Consider the following 24,735-nt stretch of genomic DNA (forward strand, 5'->3'; position numbering starts at 1 on the left):
TGTTATTACAGTTTTAGACATAATCAGACTAGCCTATGATTGTGAACAAATAATTAGATAAGTTATTTAAATGGGAACTGAAAAAATGATATTTATTGTATGTCTAAATACATACACTATTTTCTATTAAGTGCATTAGTTAATCCATTTAACAAAATATATGGATTTAACAAATAATATAGGTACTTATCGAAAACAAAGCTACATTGTTTTTTTTCTTTTATTTACTAATTAGAAAAACAATTTAATATTTTAAAATAATGCAACGAGCAAAACCGTACTAAGGTTTAACTGCCGTTGAATTCACTTACATAACTTATATCTTAACTACTTTTCATAAGTTGGTAATAATCATGATTTATCTTTAGGTTAGGTATACAGGGTTTACTTTATATTTCACGAGAAGAGTCACAGCAGGGCTATTACAAAACTCGAAACTCGAAGTTCGTATCGTACCGTGCCTCTCGCTCTCCTATTAAACAGCAGGGCTACTACAAAACTCGAAGCTCGTGTCGTGCGGTCCCTCTGACACTTATACTATTTAATACGAGAGCGAGAGGGACAGCACGAAACGAACTTCGAGTTTCGAGTTTCGTAATAGCCCTGCAGTATTAAGTGTCGCCTTGGCAAACGAAAATTGGCGCAGTCCTATGGTAATGAGCACGGAAGATCGCAAGAACGTATGGAAGAGCAAGGAGCTACACGGGCGGTTCTACAAGTGCCTAACAGGGCCTGATGTAGACCTCCTCGCGTCGGTGACCTGGCTACGTTTCGGGGACCTCTTTGTGGAAACCGAGGGTTTTGTGTGTGCAATTGCTGACGAGGTGACTGCTATGTGGGATGTTGGCTCGACGATCATTGACCCGATAGTCGTTTCGGCAAACGGCCTAATAGCGAAGAGTCTCGACCAACATCTCAAGAGACTCTTGCTAGATGGCTGGATCAAGGGCCAGATACAGAAGGCGGTACTTCTGGACACGGCACGCATCGTCCGGAGGTTCCTTACTCTGCGGCCCTGACCACCGGTAGCTTGGGCCCTGCCCCGTTACCGGCGGCAAACTAGGTTAGGTTTTTATAATATTTTTATTTTGTATGTACTTTTCTGTATTTTACTTCTTATAACTTTTATAAAAACCTAATCCTAAGAATAAAAAAATAAATAAAGAGTATAATAATAATAATAGATGAATCAGAACAAACACATTGACAGTAACATCACTAAATTGTTCATCGGCGAAAAGTCGGATTTATCGTTTGACCGATCTGAAATTTGTACGGATTAGCAGACTCGATGTTATTTGATAAAATGTACGACTGTATGTATGTATGTCAACTCTTTATTGTATAAAAGAAAAGAAACAAAACACAATTGACAAACTTTGAGATACGATAACAATTTACTTACATGTGAAATGTAACACCATCTTTTTGCAAGCATGATATCCCAGATCTCTTTTTACAGCAGAAAACTGAATAATTCGGCATTTTTAGCACTGCAGCGTTTGCTTTGAAATCCGAGCGCGTCTTGTTTTATGAAATTCGTATGCCCAGTTGGGCTTGCACTTTGACAGAGGGAAACGCGGCGAATTGCTACTCCCTTCCGTAGGGAGCCCGCGTTGGTCTAACTAAGGTGAGCACATGGCGCCACATGGTGTCGGCTATCGGGTGTCGTCCATCGTCGTCCGATACCGATATCGGATCGGATAATGTGAAAACGCTCTAATTTTCACTTCGTATCGTGCCGTCCCGCTAATGCTGTTTTTTATGATTTAGTATGAGTCTATATTCAAGTCATTGTCCAAGCTGCACTCTCCATGTCTATATAACCTCCTTGTGGCGGCCGAAGGTCATAGACTATAAACATCTTTTTTCTTTTAAATCATTGACAAGCATGCATTTTCGCTTTCGCGGCATTGCGGTTGTGGTTTGGTTTGTTACATTACATGTACATGGTCTGTCTTGTCTTTTGCTCGCTTGTCTTTTTTTGTATCTCGTTCTCGTCTGTGACCGGCGCAGCTAGAACGTTAATATCGGGGACGTAATGCTAAGAATTGTTTTCTCAAATAAAACTGCGTGTTATGCTACAATAAGTGAATAATATTTGTTTTTCTGCTAACTAACGACATTCTCGCAACATGTCACAAACAGAAGAAGCTATGGAAGTGGCCGAAGCTGGAGAAAATTCCGTAAGCTTTTTGTTACTTGAGCTTTATGCTGACATCAGAATGGTATTTTGTATGTTTTTGTAGCAATGCGTTTATAATTTTGATGTTATTCCCGTAGAATGGCTCTTCAAGCGATACCACGTCATCGAAAGGTAAAGAAGGTGATTTCGAAAGCAAGATTGAAACCGACCGTTCCAAAAGATTTGACTTTTTGTTGAAACAAACCGAAATTTTCTCACATTTTATGTCAAATACCAGTAAAGCTGGAAGTAGTCCACCAAAGGCTAAAGCTGGAAGACCCAAGAAGAACAAGGATCTTGATACATCAGGATCTGCCGGAGAGTATGTAAACTCTTAAATCTGTGAATTTCTGAGTAATTTAGTTTCTTAAATTTATAATTGAATTTGCTGTTTTTAGTCACCGCCACCGTAAAACGGAGCAAGAAGAGGATGAAGAGCTCCTTGCAGAAACCAACACAAAGGTTAAGAATATATTTCGCTTTGAGTCTTCTCCTCCCTACATCAAGAATGGAGAAATGCGGGATTACCAAGTGCGTGGTCTCAACTGGATGATATCACTGTATGAAAATGGCATAAATGGCATCCTTGCTGATGAAATGGGTCTCGGGAAAACATTGCAAACAATATCTCTGCTTGGTTACATGAAAAATTTCAAGTAAGAACTTTTTGATTAAATAAGTGTATTACATATTTGTATATTTTTAGTTGCATGTGGGGCCGGGGAATCCTCCCGAATCGGCCTATTTAGTCACGAGCGCAAGTGTTGTCGCAATGTTACTTAGATCATCTGCAAAAGATGTCAAGGCCTATTATTATTATATTTTTAGTATTTGAATAATATAGTGTATCCTTTTAGGAATATTCCTGGGCCTCATATTGTAATTGTGCCAAAATCAACTTTAACAAATTGGATGAATGAATTTAAGAAATGGTGCCCATCCTTAAAAGCGGTCTGTTTAATTGGAGATCAAGAAACCAGGGTAAGAATCTTAACATTTACCTAACAAAACCAAGTAGTTTTCTTTTGTAATGATGAGGGATCCCATTGGAGCATATAGCCAATAATCAATCAGCACTGAATTTATGACTTGAGAACCAGGGCAAATATTTATGTTAGACACCACATTCTCCAGTCTTCAATGTCTCTAGTGGTTGTTCAAAAATATCACAATTGACAAGATTTCATATTTCTAAGACTAATTTGATTTGTTCTCTGTATTCTGCTTGGAAAGAGAAAAATGCTGATATTTTTAAAATTTCACTACAACTATTAATTTAAATTTTAATCATTTATTAAATAGAAAATTTACAATGTTATATTATACACATTACCTAATAAACTTAAGATAAATCTGACTAAATAAAACAACACAAATAATCAAAAGAAACCAAACAATGTCAAAGAAAATTTTAAAATTATTATTTTTAATCTATATAATACAATAATAACTATTAATTAATTTATTATTTTTTTTTTAAGATGTGCTTTTTCTAAAAGGGCATAACTCCAAAACTACCACATAATAGATCCATTACTTTTGTCTAGTCTCTTAAAAAAAAGATCACGTAAATCTGACGTAGACATTGCATAGAGACGTTGATGAAATGATGACAGCTCCTTTTTCTAGTGAAAAAGGCAAAGGAAACATCTATTATGATGTAGTATTGGCAAATTCAGACATATTTTTTCATTTTTTTGTATTTTTTTAAATATGGAGAAATCAATTGTAATAAATATTTTCCCATGTTCAGGAGGCAAAACTCTTTCGATTCCTGTAGTAATTTACAGGTGTTAAAAAAATTAAATCTTGTCAATTATATAGGGTGTACATGTATTGTATTTAAATATCTTATTGCCACATGGGTGGGAAAGGCTCTCCAGTTTGCCCTCAAGATCCTGCCCTGAGTTCTATGGGCTGTACATAATGCTAATATTATTAAAATTATTAGTAAATTAGTCAAATCATTACCAGTTTAATAGGGTACTTGCATGTCGAAAAGTTTGTGCAATATGGTATTTGACTATTTTGTATAGGTTTTATAAATTAAAACTACACAATGCCTTTTATCAAATAGAAAAACAATTTTTAAGCTACCTTTACAAATAAACAAAGTTATAAAGGTTTGAAAGCCAAGATTAGACAGAGAAAGACATACTGGCATGTGACGTCACACACAGTACCGCCATACTTGCTGCAAGAGAAAACCGTTTGAGAAAGAGACAGGTATATAGATTTAAAAAAAAAACACTTTAAATCTAATTTTGAACCGATTTAAATTTTCTCTTCACTAAACACTATCTGTATATCTATATTTTCATAATAATATTAAGATATGGCAAAATCAGGAGTTGTCAAATACCATATTAGATTTGCATATAATTATAGTACTTACTACATCCACTCAGTGATTTGTCCATTATTTATAAATATAATTTACTAATAGTATATTTTTATTTTACAGAACACATTCATTCGTGAAACTCTTATGCCTGGTAACTGGGATGTGTGCATCACATCATATGAAATGATCATTCGAGAACGATCAGTATTCAAAAAATTCACTTGGAGGTATATGGTTATTGATGAAGCTCACAGGATCAAAAATGAGAAATCGAAACTCTCAGAACTGCTCCGAGAGTTTAAGAGCATGAACAGGTTGCTGCTGACAGGCACTCCCTTGCAGAATAATCTTCACGAACTTTGGGCGTTACTTAACTTCTTATTGCCTGATGTTTTTAACAGCTCTGATGTAAGTTGGTCATAAAATGTTATGAATAGTTAATCAAGGAATTCTGTTTCAATTGCTGTTATCTATTTTTTATGAAAATCTAAGGATAATGTACATAAATAAACCACACGCCACATCACATGTGGTGGTGGTGAAAAAGGTTGACTATAAATACTTGTTTTATGTTAAATGCTGACACAAATAATATATGTAAGTTCAATTGTTAAATATTTATTATATTTACTTGCTTTGTAGGACTTTGATTCCTGGTTCAATACAAATGCGGCTCTCGGTGACAATCAACTAGTTTCTCGGCTCCATGCTGTGCTAAGGCCATTCTTGCTGCGACGTCTCAAGTCTGAAGTGGAAAAAAAACTCAAGCCTAAAAAGGAGTTAAAAGTGTATGTGGGACTCAGCAAAATGCAGAGAGAGTGGTACACTAAGGTTTTGATGAAGGATATTGATGTTGGTGAGTTTATTGAATAACAAAACAAATAGATTGCATTGATTCAAGTGAGAGTTTTCGTTGATTTGTCGTTGTCTCGACACTCAGTGATATCCTGGCTCACGTTATGTACAGCTATTCGCGTCGCCAGTTTTGTGTAATTTTTAACTTGATTAAATATTATTTGCTGCTGTCTAAGGCGCTGAGTAAATTTTTGATGTGTAGAATTCCCATTCAAGTCTACAATAAAAGTTTATGTTTGCGCTCATATTTACGATAAATTGAATTTCCATTACAAAAAGACCAAAAAAAGTCCTCTAAAAACATATTTCCAAGTTTTGGCTGTCGAGTACCAAGGTAAAGTGATTCCTATATCAACCGGTTATTAATAGCAATGTTATGTATGATGGACAGGTTATGTTATTGCAACTATAAAAATCTAAACTTAAATTGCAGTTAACGGAGCTGGTAAAGTGGAAAAAATGCGACTTCAAAACATTCTTATGCAGCTCCGTAAATGTTGCAACCATCCATACCTATTCGACGGGGCAGAACCGGGCCCGCCCTATACCACCGACGAACATTTAGTGTACAATTGCGGCAAACTGGCTATACTGGACAAACTGCTACCCAAGCTGCAGGAACAAGACTCGAGGGTTCTGATCTTCTCGCAGATGACGAGAATGTTAGATATTTTGGAGGATTATTGCCTATGGAGGCAGTATAAGGTATTCTTTTTGTGTATGCAGTAAATTTACTTGCATAATCCATTGACTAATCTGTGGAGTTCACTCACGATTGATGCAAAAGACTTTTCTCAAACATGCTCGGAGATGTATGCGTTAATGTCACGAAATGGAGACATGAAGTTTCTCATTTATGGCTCCCTACCACCTCCCTACATAACTTCTTGGCCTAGACCATGAAGTATGTATGAAAGTCCATTATTGTCCGCTGCTCTAACTTTTTAAATTTGCTTACTAACATTAAACTGTCAAAGGAAAAATTACAGATAGCCAACCACCACTACTCTGTAAGCATTTGCGATATTGCGATGCGATGCGATGCATGGATGGATGGATGGATGGACGGATGGACCAATGGACGGATGGTTAGACGGATGGACCGATGTACGGATGGTTACACGGATGGACGGATGGTTAGACGGATGGACGGATGGTTACACGGATGGACGGATGGTTAGACGGATGGACGGATGGTTAGACGGATGGACGGATGGTTAGACGGATGGACGGATGGTTAGACGGATGGACGGATGGTTAGACGGATGGACGGATGGTTAGACGGATGGACGGATGGTTAGATGGATGGACGGATGGTTAGACGGATGGACGGATGGTTAGACGGATGGACGGATGGTTAGACGGATGGACGGATGGTTAGACGGATGGACGGATGGTTAGACGGATGGACGAATGGTTAGACGGATGGACGGATGGTTAGATGGATGGACGGATGGTTAGACGGATGGACGGATGGTTAGACGGGTGGACGGATGGACGGATGGTTAGATGGATGAACGGATGGTTAGACGGATGGACGGATGGTTAGACGGATGGACGGATGGTTAGACGGACGGACGGACGGTCGGATGGACAGATGGATGGATGGATGCATGGATGGATGGATGGATGCATGGATGGATGGATGGATGGATGGATGCATGGATGGATGGATGGATGGATGGATGCATGGATGGATGGATGGATGGATGAAATAGAAATAGACTTTATTGTTTTAACTGTGTACATAATAGGGTGTTTACAAAAGGTTATAAGTCTCAACAGTTTGTCCATTTCGGACGTACAATATAAAATCTTATTATATATTAATTTATCTTGTATAATATCTATAATTATTTTCGCGCAAGTATACTTATTAATTTCAATGAGCAAAAAATTCTTTTGTATCATAAAAGGTATTATTTATAAGCCAATTTTTAAGTGTAAACTTGAACTTTTGGCCCTCTAGTTTTTTTATTTCAACCGGTAGTTTATTAAAAATACGCATAGCGGCAAAAAAAGCACTTTTATAAATAAGTTTACTATGAGCTCTGGGAATAACATAATTAAATTTGTACTGAGTGCGCAAACCAACATCTCGAAGAGATGACTTTTTCGTAAAGAACTCGTGATTACACTTCACAAATAAACAAATCTCTAAAACATAGATCCCAGTTAGTGTTAGCATTCGCTTCTCCTTGAAAACATTCCGAAGATAATGTCTTTCGTGGATACGGTAAATAGTACGCATGCATTTTTTTTGTAATCTAAATGTGGATATAACATCAACAGAATCTCCCCAAAAAATTATACCGTATGTGTAGTGTGTAAGTATTTCCTCACATTGTTTGAGAAAAGCACTATACAAGCCTCGGCCAGAACAGGGATTGCTGGACTTGTCTACGACTCGGCCGTCTACCCCGAACTCGTCCATCAATCCCTTACTTCATGGCCTCTGCAGTAATGTACTATTATTTCCTTGAAAATTATCATTAAAATTGTACTTTTTAGTATTGCCGTCTGGATGGACAGACGCCTCATGAAGACCGCAACAGACAAATCGAGGAGTACAATGCTGAGGGCAGTGAGAAGTTTGTGTTTATGCTGTCGACTCGTGCTGGTGGCCTCGGCATTAACTTGACCTCGGCAGACGTCGTCATAATATACGATTCTGATTGGAATCCGCAAATGGATTTACAGGCTATGGATCGCGCGCATAGGATTGGACAGCTGAAACAGGTACAAACTCATAACCTCATAACGCCCAGAGTCCTTTATCTTTATCAAACTCTATTGTGAGACTCACTCATATTAAATGATATTGTAACGGATAACTCACGTCTTAAACCGAGTTTAGCCGTAACCGGGTTTAAGACGTGAGTTATCCGTTACAATATCATTTAATATCAAACTCTATCATAAATGACATAAAGTTTGATGTTCATAAATCAAAAAAAAAATTTGGGCATTAGGAGGTTAAGTCATTCTAGTTAATAAAGTTTTTTGAAAAAGTGAACTTTCACACTAGATCATGGCTGACTCATCAGGTTTCTATTGACGTTCAGCGACGCAAAGCTCTCAAGAGCAAAGCTTGGATTTTGAATTGAGGAGTAGTTTTCACACCAATCTATATTGTTATTTTTTTTTAAATCTATCTATTATGGAACTTTGATCAAAAGATAATGAACATGTCAATTCCCAAAGGCCTTAACTATAAAAACCCACAACAGCCGTATGGCTCGTCTTGGCTCGAGTTGTTACTCGTTTAAATTGTATAATTGTGTAAATTGTATAATTTAAACGAGTAACAACTCGAGCCAAGAGGGACATGACATGTCCTCCAACCTCCAACCCATACCATCGGATCCCCTGCCACAGAGTGGCAAACCTGCGCACGGATTCTCTTAAACAAACAAATGTCTACCACAAATCTGTCTAATCACTTATCTAAAAATCCATATACAAATCTAGCAGCCTGCGAGAGCTCCGACAATATGGCTTGGAAAATACCAACATTTAAGATATTGACATTCCAAATTGAGTAAAACATATTCCTCTTGGCTCGAGTCCTTACTTACACACTCCATTAATAAGTGGTAAACATCTTCAACCACATCGCACTCAACACAATTTAGGTACTGCCTTTCTCATTAAATGCGCAAACTATATTGTTATTATTGAAGTAGGAAGTGTTCAGTAGTAAGAACTAGTATTATTAATTATTGTTCATGTTATTTCTTCTATCAAGGTGCGAGTATTTCGGCTTATTACCGATAATACGGTAGAAGAAAAAATCGTGGAGCGGGCGGAAGTGAAACTTCGTCTCGATAAGCTCGTGATACAGTCTGGTCGCCTTATCGACCAGAAAAATCAACTCAACAAGGACGAAATGCTAAACATGATTCGACACGGGGCCAACCACGTCTTCTCTTCCAAGGATTCCGAGATCACTGATGAGGATATTGATACTATATTGGCTAAAGGAGAAACGAAGGTTTGTATACCTTATACGACCTACATAAAGCTCATAAATCCCTCAAACAGATAACAATTCGAATTTATTGAATCAATTATTTTTTAGACCGAAGAGCTGAAACAAAAATTGGAAAGTCTCGGTGAATCGTCATTGAGAGCTTTCTCTATGGATACGCCTGGTGCGACAACGGATTCCGTTTATCAATTTGAAGGTGCTGTATAATATTTTAATAATAATGAAAACACGAAATTGAAGTGAAAAGGCAGTGTTTTTTGGACTGGGGAATATACTTAATTTTTATTTTTCGGATATTCATATCATAAACTAATATTTTTGTTTTATTCGCAATATTGTCTTTATCTATCTCCCTTATGCAGGAGAGGACTACAGAGAGAAGCAGAAGATAATCCCTCTGGGTAGCTGGATCGAGCCGCCAAAACGAGAGCGTAAGGCTAATTATGCGGTGGATGCATACTTCAGAGAAGCGCTCCGTGTTTCAGAGCCCAAGGCGCCCAAAGTACAGGTATGTGTAAAGAACTAAAGTGCTGGAGCCGCGCAGATCTTCATAAGTACTTGTGCACGCTTTATAATTTACTATCTACTAGTCATGTAGGTTTTACATTATTTCAGATCATGATAGCGTTCTTAGGTGCATTTTATCATTGACGTTTCTCTATACGTAGGCACCGCGACCGCCGAAGCAGCCGATTGTCCAAGACTTCCAGTTCTTCCCGCCGCGATTGTTCGAGCTGCTGGATCAAGAGATTTATCATTACAGAAAAACATTGAGGTAAAGTCACATTGGAAAATTGAAACTGCCATGTCTTATTACGGAACCATAGAATAACCCGACACACACTTGGGCGATTCTTTGCCACCAAAATTCTTCTATAGGACATTCTGGGGAAACTGGGTCAATCAAGATTTTTGTAAAAATACCTCCTTTTGATAACACACTCTATATGATTATTATTGTGGACAGTCAAAGTCAAAAATATTTCTTTACTAATTTTTTGCAGTCCCTTCATGTTTGAACTTCTGTATAAACTAGTCAGAAGGTGAAATAGTGAGTGACAAGGTAAAGATATCTTTGACCTAAACTGTACATAATATTACAAAACAATCAAACACTGGAGAAGAAGATAATTCGAGGAAGAGAGGGGATCACTTTCAAAACCATTAAACTAATCATAAAAGCTTGTCTTGACACTGACTGTTGCATTTACTTCAGCTATAAAGTGCCGCGTAATCCGGAGTTAGGACCAGACGCAGCCAAAATTCAGAGGGAGGAGCAACGCAAGATAGACGATGCTGAGGCGCTGACTGAAGAAGAGGCCACAGAGAAGGAAAATCTTCTAACACAAGGTAGAATAAAAGCACTAATATAGTACACAGTAAATCAGATACATTATAAAATCAAAGTCTCCAAACATGCAACAAAGACTGCATTGTTCAGATGAAATTATTTCCATATTTTTTTTATAGAAACGGTATTTTGTTTCATGTTGAATCACTATGTGACTTTCAGGTTTTACGAACTGGACAAAGCGAGATTTTAATCAGTTCATTAAGGCGAATGAAAAATATGGCAGGGACGATATTGATAACATCGCTAAAGATGTTGAAGGAAAGACCCCGGAGGAGGTGAGTCATCAGTTTCCAACTACGAAATCTTGAACCATTTTAAAGTTCAAATGCGTTTATGAAATACTTTTTTCGTTTCTCATGCTCGTTAACTTCGTATTTATGCTGGATCTAGGCGACATAAAATGTTTTTTTATGCTCTAGTGCATAAAGTAAAATCTTCGTCTAAGACCAAGGATCAGGTGTCAACAGCCAGAAACAAAAAAGTTTCTATGATTTAAAAAAAAAAAAATGATTTATATGAAAGTAGAAACCAATCAAATAAATCAAAATAAATTATTGAAACTATAAGTTCATAATTATATTGCAATGCATGAAAAATAAAAGGTAAAGTGATCAATTGTTTCCATTGTTGCTATCTAATTTCCTCTCAATCGAAGTGAAAAGCTGAGTGTAAAACCCATTTTCCCCTCGATGTCTCGGTTTCGTTTTATCATAGTAAAAGAGAACAAGTATGCACACTGTGTACATACTACTCATGTTTCCTACACATAATACTATAACTATATTGTTTATAGGTAGGTATCTATTATTTTTTTGTGTCCTTGCACGAAACTATCACACTACAGTTCATCATCATCATCATCCCAGCCTATATACGTCCCACTGCAGGGCACAGGCCTCCCCGCAGAATGAGAGGTCTTGGGCAATAGTTCCCACGCGGGCCCAGTGCGGATTGGGAACTTCACACACACCATTGAATTGCTTCGCAGGCTTGTGCAGGTTTCCTCACGATGCTTTCCATCACCGTAAAGCTCGTGTTAAATTTCAAATGTAATTCCGCACATGATTTTCGAAAAACTCAGAGGTGCGAGCTGGCCGGCGCGCACATATTTAAGCCGCGCGATGTACCTACTTTTGTCCGTAGTGAACCTACATGTTCTCTTTTACTATGGTTTTATGCTCTTGTTGTACAATCTACTATTTGTGATTAGGTCATGGAGTATTCGGCAGTTTTCTGGGAGAGATGTCACGAACTCCAAGACATCGACAGAATAATGGGACAAATTGAACGGGGAGAGGCAAAGATTCAGAGGAGAGCTTCAATCAAGAAAGCGCTGGACGCAAAAATGGCGCGGTACAGGGCACCTTTCCACCAACTCCGAATTTCTTACGGAACCAACAAGGGCAAGAATTATGTAGAGGAAGAGGACAGGTAATGTTCGATTTAAGTGCAATTAAATGAATTAGTGGCTCTATACTAATTCACCAGAAAGTTTTTCTTGTTTGGTGCTTGAGTAGCACGACGACGTCATATTCCAAGTGCGCCTTGTGTGACCCCCAATCAATATTTACTTTTAAAATGAGTTTCCAGCCAGGTTGCACCCTATTAGTATTTTCCATTCTGGTAGCGTAGGGTCTTGTTACATTATTTTGGGCAACGCATGTGTTGCAGATGTTTATGGGCGGTGGTGATCTCTTACCATCAGGAGACAGACCCACTTGCTTGTTTGCCATCCAGTCGAATAAAAAAAAACCATTCCATCTAATAAACCTAATCAGTATTGTAGGTATAATACATATATAGAATGGCAATCAATGGTTGTTTATCACTGGGCAGGTTCCTGGTGTGCATGCTGCACAAGCTAGGCTTCGACAAGGAGAACGTGTACGAGGAGCTGCGGGCCGCCGTGCACGCCGCGCCGCAGTTCCGCTTCGACTGGTTCCTGAAGTCGCGCACCGCCGTCGAACTGCAGCGGAGGTAAGACATCACGTTGTTATTATTATGGCTCCAGTACACAATTACGCATGGGAATCAGAGCTAGGTCGGCGCTCAGGAAGCTACGAGATATCTTTCTTTCGTCCAATATTCCGCAGTGTTTCAAGAGTTTTTGCCCAGTGTGCTGTTGGCAGTGATTACTTATGGCTCTATGAAAAGGTCGTTCGCTTTGGGCCTTATGGAGGCTCAAATCACTCAAAGGGCTATAGAGAGATGAAATATCGAAACAATTAAAAATCATACCAATCATGATCATGACTCTCTTTAATAATATGATATTTTATATCCTTTTTTTCAGATGTAACACGCTTATCACGTTGATCGAAAGAGAAAATCAGGAGCTGGAAGAAAAGGAACGTGCAGAAAAGAAGAAGAAGAGCGGCAATGTCAACCAGAACACACCCGGAGGCGGCGCAGGTGGCAAGGGCGCCGCCGGCAAGCGTAAGGCAGACAACACTCCCGATACCGCCCAAAAACACAAGAAAAAGAAGAAATGAAATCCGGTCAAACGGAACATCCGTGCCGCAAATAACAACCGAACCAGTTGAACATTTATTGCACCTAGGAATTAAATAGAAGCTAGATACAACGCTTAGAAATAATTCTTTCTTTTTTTAATTAATTTTGTCTTAAAGCTCTAGCGATCTTGCGATATTGTGGGATAGAGTGACAAGAAATCAGCAGTGATATTTAAGAATTTTCTTCTTATCGAATATGCAGTGGATGTGTGTGTGTGTTGAGTGAGTATTGCAATGATTGAGACTTTAGTTGATTTAATATAATTTAAATCATGGCTACTCCAACTAGCAGTATTTTGTAAATCCTAACTTATTTATAGAGATCCGCATAGTAATTGTTATGCAATGGGTATTAAGTAGTAACTTTAAAATTTTGCCTCCAGATGTAAATCTGATAAAATACCAGAATATCGAGATAAAAATAGAAATTATAAATTGGTGAGAAACCAAGACAAAACGGACTACAATCTAGATTGTAATTGTCTTATGTACTGTACTGGTGTTTTAGGTTGCTAAGTAATACCCATTATAACAAGAACCTTTCATCCGGTCGATTTTCCAGTAAGATTATCTAACGACGGGCGTGTGATATAAAAAATAGGCATTCGTGAAACAATTAGAAACAAATGATATTTTTACCTATGAAGCGTTAAAAACAGGTCATGAGATTTTACATTTATTACAATAAAGTGATACTCAATCAGATGTACTAGTTTCGTTTATCTGAAAATTTCCTAAACTAAATAACACTAAAAACCTAAGAAGACTATTCCGTATTTGCTATCACAAAAAACACCGCACTTGGTAATTATAAGAATTTATTAAAATTTTACACTGATTATGACATTACATAATAATAACGATAAATACGGTCTGTGTAATATTCATAACGTCCAGACTGCACAGTTCACTCCGCAAAGGGGCCGCGCGGCGGCGGCGCGGCCGGCTCGGATCAGGACGACGCGGCATCGCCGTTGTCTTGGAAGTTGTTGGGCGCAAACGGCGCCCCCAGCCCGTAGAGGTGCCCGCTCGTGCTCTCGATGTTACCGTCGAAAAATATCTGAACAAAAATGTTTTGAAGTTTGGCTATGTTTCTCGTTGTGGCTATTCCTCAATAGACAGCTGGAATGAGGGTTTTTCGACAGGCGAAATATCGCTAGATGGCGCTATTATCGTGAGGTCCGTCGCGCTCGTGTTTGGTTAAATGGGTGACACTCTTTCCCGGCCCGGATAATACCGGGACGGAAATACCGACCCTGTTTTTCGTGTACACACCCATAGAAGCTCACGTCAGTTTGTATGGGCGTGTACACAAAAAACAGGGTCGGTATTTGTCGGTATTATCCGGGCCGGAAAAGAGTGTCACCCGGTTAAATAACTAAATGAGCCAATCGCAAGCAAGACGTCAAATGGACCTCACAATAGGTACTAACGCCATCTACGTGGGAAAGTAAGTGAAAAGGTTTTTTTTTTTAAATGGCAATGTACAAGTTCGGATAGAACGACGATTGTGCCAATGTCGCAAACTATTGGAAGTATTTTCCTTTTCAGATCGATTATTTTTAGGCGTTGGATTGCATCTTGCATCTCTGTATCTATGGGGTGCACGCATCTCATAATTATAGGTATGATGAACCCTCTAGCATAAACCTCCCTCCCCCCGGTACCCACGCGGACAACCGAATTCCCAAGTTCGCCGTGCAATTGAAAATTTCTAAAATGTGTTCAAATTGAAAATCTCTAAAACGAAGGCAGTAAGGTACTCAAAACTATGATATTTAAAATTAACGGTCTCTCGCTACGCTTTAGTTCCGCAATCCAATTATTTTTGGCCGTGGTAAAGGACGAGTTGAGTCGATTCAAGGATACAACGAACTAGAGAGGACTCCAAGAGGCGTCCTAATGTAATTATCTCTGTTGATTTAGATATAATTGGATTTTCGTAGAGCTGACCTCAATGTCTTAAGCGTGTCACACACTATGCGGATACGTTAATATCGAGCGCTTACTTTCTCAACCTCGTACCCGAATACGGTATTTGACTATTTTGTATATGTTTTATTTATATGTTATATTTAAATGTTGTATATGTTTTATTTCATTTTATTATAAATTGTACACAATGCCTGTTATCGAATAGAGAAACAATTTTTAAGCTACCTTTACAAATAACTAATTTATAAAGGTTTGAAATTCCAGATTAGACAGAGAAAGATATACTGGCATGTGACGTCACACGCCAGTACCGCCATACTTGCTGCATAGAGAAAAGTGTTCGAGAAAGAGACAGGTATATAGATTTTTCAAAAAATCACTATAAATCCAATTTTCAACCGATTTAAGTTATCTCTTCGCTTAACACTGTCTTTATATCTATATTTTCATAATAATATTAAGATATGGCAAATTCAGGAGTTGTTAAATACCGTATTGTTTATAGCAAAAATTAACGCTATCGTAGGTACCTATTTAACATAAAGATGATTCTAACGCAATGAGGGCTATCGTTTTTTGTCTCACTAGATGGCGCACTGTTGCGTGAGGTTTTTAAGTATGGCTTTCAAAGTCTGTTATTACGAGCGTGAAAACAAAAAGTTTAGATTAAAATCATATTTAATACACCTTAAAACCGTACCATAAAAATATCGAGCATGCCACAGTGTTGCATAGTCCCCGTTTTGTTCGGAAAAAAGGGAGGACAAAGGTTTCCGAAAGACAAAACTTTCTCAAAACACAGACATTCATTGCCCCCGAACGCATATTTGCCATAATTAATTTCAGATATTGCAAAATATTCACAAAATTATTCTAAACCCGCGTAGCTCACCCAAAAACTATGAGATTTGACATTTCGGAGACCTCACGCTACACTAGCGCCTCTAGTGGCGAATTCATTCGCGATAGCCCTCATTTACTGTGGCCTGATACGAGGTTGAGCTGAAGTAAGCTGAGAATACGAGGTGACACATTCACTCATTTTTATACGCAGATAAAATCCGCATTATACTATGTATGAGGAAAAAAATTATGAAGAGTGATTATTATGAACACAAATCGGTAGTAAAATAGAAAATAGGAATACGAATTTTATGAGAGGGGAAGCGATATTGAAAGATATGCGTTCAGATGCAGATATATTACTGTATCTGCTTATTGTGACACACTTATGAGTGTAAACCGAGTTTACAAACAGGATTATGATTTCATTACGTGATAATTGGAAACTTTAATCAAACTAACAGCACCAGGTGAATTTAAATATGCTTTCTCTGAATTAAGTGATAAGCAATTTCTAGAATGATACCAGTGTTCCCGTTACATAAGGAAGTGTGGCCGGTCACTGAAATGTGTCTTAGGACCAACCTAAATTTTTTATAAACTAAGATGTGTTCAAGTTTTGTCAAGTTTTGTGCTGACAAAGAATGCTTTGATAAGTATGTATGTGTCTTAGAGGACCACCCATGAAATCTTGGGTTTAAAATATGGAACCCAAGAAAGGGAATGAAAGCAGTCCGACTTATCATACAGTTGACTACTTAGGCTGGCAGCTATTTGAAATTGCCACTGGTTTTTTTCTTGATAAATAGGTGTTCAGTTACCCATCAGACGTGGTTGTGGTTAATAATATATATAACAACAACGCGTCGACCTGTCACAGTCAAAGACCTAGTGGGTGGCAATTTTTTAGAACGTATAAGTAAAGAAAACTAATACCTCTTTGATCTTGAAAAATGCCATGCCGGTGAGGTGAGAGTCTGAGCCAGCTTGATGCTGCGGGCCCACACGCCGAAGCTCAAGTTGATCTGCCACCTCTTGAAGACCGCCCTTCAGGTTCTTGCACAGCTTCATTAAGTACTGGAAAAAGGCAAAGGTTTTTTAATAAACTAAGCACCTTCATGTGCATTACGCAACCTCCAAAAATGTATAATTTGATTGATGAGGACATGGATGGATGGATGTTTGTTCATGGTTATTCACATCATTTGTTAGTGAGGTTTGATTTCATAAAAAAAAAGCTTTACATATTTGCTAACTGTAGTTGTTACTTGTTTCGTGTTTTATCCATCACTTGCTTTGTCATCCAGCTACATCAATCCACACCAAATTTCCAGTCAATTCTACCACTAAAAGTGCATCAACCATAAATTACGCCACACCTATATCAATCATTTTTAGACTAGAGAATTATTTTGTTCATCACAAAACACCCAAAAAATCCCCGGTTTCCCCTAACAAACAAACATACATTTAGACAGGTAAAACAAAATTAAAGCTTGTGAAACTCAATTAAAATAAATAATTTCTTACTTTTACATCATAAACATTTGGAAAATATAAGCGCAGACTTTCAAAAAAATCAGTCTCCTCTTGAGGAAGATTTTGGTCCGTTAGCAGCTTTAATAAGTATCCAAAATCATATCCAGAATGGAAACTCAGCCAGTTGATGTTATCCATGAGCACAATTCCTGAAATAAAGGATATCTGGAATAAGTTGAAAACAAAAATCTTAACATTAACAATTGGTTTTATTTTTTTTGGATACAAGCACACAACAAATTTCTATCCAGTATAATCAACCAAATGCATTATCATTTTTTATGATAGGTTCTGTATCAGAAACCAAACAATAAAGCTGATTGTCCTATTGTTTTTTAAGTGAGTAGGTTGTATATATAAACCAGAATGAATGTCAATAATGTCTGATACCTGATAATTCAAACCCATATGGCAATAACATAGGTTTTAAATGGTCAGATCCTACATTATCATTAACTATTTGTTTTCCTGAAGATTTAGTAGCAAACAGTTTTAAAAAATGACTGATTGAAAATAGATGATTGAAAATGTAGTGCTATATGACTCAAATTCTTAAAGTTTATCCTTACCTGAGGACATAAGAAGTTCTGCAAACTCTAATGGCTCGATTCCATGTTCTTCATGCTCCCTAAACTGGAGCCCTGAATTCTGCAGTAAATCAATAGAATCTTGGGCATACATATCTTCCCTGGAGATGAAAAACACTTAGTTATAATCAATATTTTTGGGACAAAGAATTGCCTCTGCAGTGCTAACTTGCGCTGACATATTAACAGCTGTGAAAATGTTAACAATAAAAAAGAAAATGAGACTTACTGTAGGTTAAACTTAAAATTGAACTGCCATGTTGTACAGCCTGGAGGGGTCTTTCCATTTTCATCCATGAATGTGAGACCAAGTTGAATAATCCTCAGCAGGTCTACATTGCACCTAGAAATGAGTAATCTTAAATAAAATAATGACAACAGGTTTTTTTTCATGAAGATTAATCATTAACACACTGACACTACTTTTAATTTAAACATTGTTAATTAAGCCTTATATTTGGACGCTTAGGTGTACTGTCCATAGACATGTTAATCCACTTGATTTTAATCATTGCTTATATATATTTTGAAAGACAATTTTACAATTACCTAAGTAGTTGGTACTGATAGTCTGCTGTAGATCTGAATTCACCAATAGGCCTGGCCACCACTCCAGGAAACTCTGTGTCCATGGCCACCCAATGATACTTCTGGACAATCTGTTATAAAGTTAAAGTCAAAGTCAAAATATCTCTATTCAATTTAAACTATAACAAGCACTTATGAATGTCAAAAAAAATCTACCACCGGTTAGTTTTTGTATTTACATACTGTTCAGATAGGAAATACAAAACAATAATTTATGTACATAGCTAAGTAACCTCATACCTGTCGAATAACATGAAATTCTTCATGAAGATTGTGGTTCCACACATTTTTGATTGCACAATCATCTTTCAGAGAGTTCATTGTGCCGCCAAAGCTAGCGGCAGGCATCTGTAAAATCATAGCTTTTGGAATATTAGTTAAATTTTGCCTATAGATATTATGTACTAACTTAGTAGTACAAATGTACAGTCGAGTTCATAAACTTGTAAGCAAAAATATCTGAACACGCTTCTACGCCATTAACAATAGGGTCGTGTTCAGATATTTTTGATCAAATTTTTGCTGACAAGATTATGAACTCGACTGTATTCAAACAGATTCTTTATATAATGTTTGCTTTACTTTACGGAAATAAGAGCCTTCAAGTATGTATCAGGTTCTCGGCACTTTTTCTATAAATTTCAACTGCAACTAGTTTATCCAGGGGCACCTGCGCAAAGATTTATTAAAATCAATAAATAAGCCGGGATGAAAGCATTCAATATAATATATATATATTATTATGTTATGTTTGTTATCATAATGATACTGACTGACCTTTTATTTGTTTTATCGCTCTCGGCTACAAAGACTTTTCCTCTAAATCTACTTAAACAATTAGAACAATCGGCACCACTATCAAATCTAACTTAATTCAATATTTGCCATTGCAGTTGCATTCAGAATCTGACTGAATGACTGAATTTAATTTCTGACTGACGTGATTTTGACACTGACAGCGCAAGTGCAACGACCACGACCACAGATAAGAGAAATTAATGGATTTCTTGTGTTATGCTTCGATGCAATTATGATATTGGGATCATTCACGACGACAGCGCCACATTTTAGTTTTTTATTTTAGTTTAGTAGCATAGTTTATTTTTCTCAATTTATTTATACTATTTAACATACAGGATGGCCCAATTATATTGGTCAGTATGGGAGAGTCTGAAACTATACGACATACGAAAATTTCTTCTTAGGAACCATGACATCGATATTTAAAAAAAAAACCTGTACTCAGCTCGGGAATCGAACCTGGTTGTTTTGAAAAAAAAAAACTTACACTAATTCTATTTAGATATCGATTGTGTACGTATTAAGAAGTAAATGTGTCCATGAAACATTATGTCTAAAGTGAATAAAATGCATGCCTCTTGATTATTTCTTGTGGCGTTATAGGTACGTGAAAAATGAAGCATACTAAACAAGCTATGATACCGTTGAAGATTTTAACGCCAATTCACCATGTCAAGTTACAAAATGCAATAATAAGATCGTTACCTAACTGTGTTGAACAGTGTATTGAAAAAAACGGTGGCCACTTCGAACACCTACTAAAATAAATTAAAGTATGTGCAAACAATGCATTTTATTAATTTTAGACGTACACAATCGATATCTAAATAGAATTAGAGAAAGTTTTTTTTTTGCAAAACAACCAGGTTCGATTCCCGAGCTGAGTACAGGTTTTTTTTTAAATATCGATGTCATGGTTCCTAAGAAGAAATTTTCGTATGTCGTATAGTTTCAGACTCTCCCATACTGACCAATATAATTGGGCCATCCTGTATGTTAAATAGTATAAATAAATTGAGAAAAATAAACTATTTCATTTCTAAATTTCTAATTGCAAATAAATACCAGCCAAGTGGGTGTCGGACCACGGCAGTGTAACTTAGGTTCCGAAATAATAATATGCGGCAAATATTCAATTCAATAATTAAGTTTTGATGGTGTGGTGTATTATGTGCTTTTGGCAAGAGTCGTTAACTTGTAAAGCCTACCAAGCTGCGATAGTTTTCCATTTAAATTCATTATACCACTACCATCATATTTTTTTTACAGATATTTGAAGCAAAATTATAATATCTAATGAAATAAAACCGGATAACTTATGTCTTCAGTCGAGTTTACCTCGATATGTTACGGGCTAATTCGTAGCTCTTCTTCCCGGAGCAACGCGACTCTGCGGCTGCTGCAACACGCGCACTGCGCGCCACGGCTAAGCTGTGCTCGGTAATAATAATAATAATAAAAAAATTGTTCAGATAACTAGGATCCAACATCTACGAGCATCTAGGCATCTAGGAGGATTATCTAGGATTAGTATTACTTACTTACTTATAAATATGTTAGATACATGGTGTTAGTTAAATGTACGATGCTAGTTTCATGTTCAAAATTATAATGTTTTTGAAAGATCCAAGATACTCCACAGGGTTAAGACGAGAAAAAAAAACGTCCCAACATTACGTGTAGTGTAGGGTAGGTAAACAGTAGTTTTAGGTTCGCTCAAATTTAGCTTAAAAATGTGTTGCCAATCCTATTTTTTTATTTTTCGTTTTTTTTCCACTGCCAATCAGACTATCCGCGGGCCCCGAGTTCCGCATTATATCGGCATATCCGGCCCATTATATATATCCAGTCGGTGAGCGGCAAAAAATCTGGCCCTAAAATGTATGCAGTTTATAGGTAATTTTGTATGGAGAGTGGGCTAAATTTTGTGCCGCTCAGTATATATAAATTAGTTTTAAGATTATTTATTATAAATATATGTATGTTAGTCTGTAAGGTATTTATTGTATGGACCAAGTTCCCCGAAATAAATGAATTTATTGTTATTATTATGTTGTTCGTAATATTATTACGAAGTGCAAAATTTTATGTTCGTGTCTAGTCATCCCGCTGACGCTTATATTATTTAATACGAGAGTGAGAGGGAGGATACGATACGAACTTCGATTTTTCGACTCTGAGGGGCTACTACGAAACTCGCAAATCGAAGTTCGTATCGCACCGTCCCTTTCACTCGCGTATTAAATGACATAAGCGTCAGCGGGACGGCAACATACGAAGTTCGAGTTTTGCACTTCGTGGTATAGGGCCTGGCGTCGGGCTTCTAATAGACTCTTCGTTAGCAATCCCCTTCTTACGCCCCTAAATGCACAATGTACTATTTCTGCTCTAGGGCATAAAATAAAAATCTTCGTCTAAGACCAAAGTAATCAGGTGTCAACAGCCACAAACAAAAAAGTTTCTATAGGATTTTTTTTTAATATTTTTTGTTTTATGTAAAACTAAAAATCAATAAAAATAATAAACTAATAAATATTTAGCAATGCATTAAAGAAGGCTGTTGTGAAATAGGTGAGAATATGTAACGTATTTACAGATTTAAATTAATTACAATTTGTGGTTTCCATACATTGTTTAAATTAAACCACGAAGTCAATGTACAGTCGAACAAACTGAATCATGACCCAGGGTGGAACCTTTGTGCTACTGATGTCATGATGACATCTCATACTTTTGTCAAGGAAATAATAGTGAAATTGATTATTAAAAGGTTCCACCCTGGGTCATGTTTCTGTTTGTTCGACCGTACCTATAGAAAGAAACCGCTGCTATCAGGTTAAATTTAACAAAATAGTTTATGTATTAATGTATTGTAAAGCAGAAGCATTAACTGAGTTTGAAACACTTATTTTGTATCACGTTTAAAATGTCATCCTGTAAAAATACCTCATGTAAGGAACCTATACAACGTGTTAAAATAAATAACTGAAAACCTCAGACACTCCAAAAATATTTTTTCATTTTAGGTAAATTGATCGAATTTATTTTTGGATATCTGCATTATTTTATTTATTTATTTATTTATTTGGACCTTCAACAATAAGTACACAGTTTCATTATTAATTTTAAAAGATATTGGTGTGTTTTGCTAAGTCAGTATTTCTACTTAATTTCTAACTCTATATTCATGATTTGTATTTCGTCACTACTTTGAAAAAATCTCGTATCTCAAATCAATACGGCAACAAAATTGAACCTTGACCTAATGGTCATAGGGTGCACTCAGAAAAAATATCCATTTTGGAATACGAGTTTTTTTAAAAACTAGTGACGATTTGTCAGTTTTGTGCTTTTTAGAAGAAAATCATACAGTGACAGTAAAACGGCCATTATTAAATTATCAATGCAACCTCGCTAAAATATTTAATTGGCGCCCGTCGCAGTCGTAACTTTTAGACTGGGCACATAAAATTAGGGATAAAACATTGTGTAATCGATTCAACTCTCGATTCTGAGCAAAACTACTTACTGGTTTTCAGTTATTTAATTAACAGCTTGTATATACGCACCTAGAGCCAGAATGGTGGAGCAATTGTAACAAAGTAGATGAAACCATTGATTTTGGAACATATTATGTAATATAAAAAGTATGATAACTGCCAGTGCAGTGGGTTCAAGCCCCGGCTTGCACCTCTGAGTTTTTCTAAATTCATGTGCGAAATTACATTTGAAATTTACCACGAGCTTTACGGTGAAGGAAAACATCGTGAGGAAGCCTGCACAAACCTGCGAAGAAATTCAATGGTGTGTGCGGCGTTCCCAATCTGCACTGGACCCGCGTGGGAACTACGGCCCAAGCCCTCTCATTCTGAGAGGAGGCCTGTGCCCAGCAGTGGGACGTATATATAGGCTGGGATGATGAACGGCCAGTGACGCGGAGCCGTAATAAATCGATTCCCACCGGGTCGCATACGGTCAAAGCTTTTCAATTTTAGATACTTCTAGTAGGTACACAAATAACAATTAATAAGCAGTAAAACATAAGAGAACTTAGTAGATTTGGCGTACAGTCACCAGCACCAATATCTGACACAACAAGCGTGCATAAATATCTGATATGACTCTATTTCTAGGGTCGGAAGGACGTGTCAGATATTTTTGCACGCTCCGCTGTAGCAGATATTAATGCTGGTGACTGTACCTACTACCCGCCTCTTAAATATAAATAAACTTTAAATAACAAATCTTCTTCTTCCGCCCATGAAACCACGTAGCGTAAAATGACCATCGACCTTCCATGGACTGACACAAAAAAAAAATATTATGATTGTACCAAAATCGCAAATAAAAACAACTCTACCAGCATTCTGGTGATACGACTCATCCAAAGGTCAATTTTATTACCTTCCAAAAGCAAAGTTGTTACAACTCACGGCACCTATTTAGTTACATACCTACTGCTAACAATTTCGATACGAACTAGAAATTAAACTTTTCAGTGGGGATTTTCAGGGCATTTTATTTTATTATTGACCGAGTATGACTTTAGGTTATGGCTTACCCGTTAAAGCGTCGACCACCGCCGTAAAACGTAGGAATCTAAATTAAAATAGTTTACCTAAAGCAATATTTCTGAGATAGGCAATTTTACGAGTGAAAAATATAACGACTTGTTATAAAACTGTAAACGAATAAAGAATAAGCCAATTACCCTCGACTGAACAGAAAATGAAAGTAGGTACGGCTAACGTAATATATATATTAAGTGAGATTTGTGAGTGAGCTATGATAATGGATATGCTGAACTCATGTTAAATCGTGTTTTAATAACAGCTTGCCGTTTTAGGCAATTTAACTTTGGCGTCAGACCTTTCGAATAGGCGGTCATTAAACGATCAAGGGTCACAATCCCCAGACTGATTGGCTCCAAACCGTTTCGTACGCCATTCCGTCAAATCGTTTCGTTCATAAAATAATATAGGTACTATACCATTCCACTTATCGATATTGTATAAGATGGAAGATTTACCAGATGTGATAATAGGTGGGATATTTTATCGTGTCTAATATCTTTGCTGACTTGCTATACGTACATCCTCCGAGATTGCGCTCTGGAACAACGTAACGTTTGCAACCCAATTTCGTTCATATAACTGAAAACGTGTAGCGTGCCTGCCTGTGCGGTATAGAGTATAGAATA

At 37.0% G+C, this 24,735-nt stretch overlaps 2 protein-coding genes across 4 annotated transcripts; one reads left to right on the forward strand and one right to left on the reverse strand.

Moving 5' to 3' along the window:
• The first annotated feature begins 1,907 nt into the window (after positions 1-1,907).
• Positions 1,908-13,947, forward strand: Iswi (nucleosome-remodeling ATPase imitation SWI). Its single transcript, XM_074107886.1, has 17 exons — positions 1,908-2,186; positions 2,284-2,507; positions 2,584-2,841; positions 3,043-3,166; positions 4,650-4,937; positions 5,172-5,385; positions 5,818-6,089; positions 7,896-8,123; positions 9,133-9,378; positions 9,466-9,571; positions 9,738-9,883; positions 10,044-10,150; positions 10,592-10,725; positions 10,889-11,004; positions 11,940-12,160; positions 12,566-12,706; positions 13,023-13,947. The coding sequence occupies exons 1-17, from the start codon at positions 2,136-2,138 to the stop codon at positions 13,219-13,221; spliced, it is 3,075 nt and encodes a 1,024-aa protein (XP_073963987.1). The 5' UTR covers positions 1,908-2,135; the 3' UTR covers positions 13,222-13,947.
• A 96-nt stretch (positions 13,948-14,043) lies between these two features.
• On the reverse strand, positions 14,044-19,683 carry LOC141442780 (CCR4-NOT transcription complex subunit 7-like). Of its 3 annotated transcripts, none has more exons than XM_074107914.1 (9): positions 19,512-19,683; positions 19,322-19,404; positions 18,975-19,082; positions 18,696-18,805; positions 18,376-18,489; positions 18,129-18,247; positions 17,551-17,708; positions 16,957-17,097; positions 14,044-14,302 (listed from the first exon to the last, which is right to left on the reverse strand). In XM_074107914.1, the coding sequence occupies exons 3-9, from the start codon at positions 19,080-19,082 to the stop codon at positions 14,195-14,197; spliced, it is 858 nt and encodes a 285-aa protein (XP_073964015.1). In that variant the 5' UTR covers positions 19,322-19,404; positions 19,512-19,683; the 3' UTR covers positions 14,044-14,194. The 3 variants fall into 3 exon arrangements, with proteins under 3 accessions (XP_073964015.1, XP_073964007.1, XP_073963998.1); XM_074107906.1 differs by having other exon boundaries at positions 19,317-19,404; positions 19,512-19,682; XM_074107897.1 differs by having other exon boundaries at positions 18,975-19,096; positions 19,317-19,404; positions 19,512-19,682.
• Positions 19,684-24,735: the final 5,052 nt, after the last annotated feature.

This window comes from Choristoneura fumiferana, chromosome 2 (genome assembly GCF_025370935.1).
Source record: "Choristoneura fumiferana chromosome 2, NRCan_CFum_1, whole genome shotgun sequence".
NCBI lineage: Eukaryota > Metazoa > Arthropoda > Insecta > Lepidoptera > Tortricidae > Choristoneura > Choristoneura fumiferana.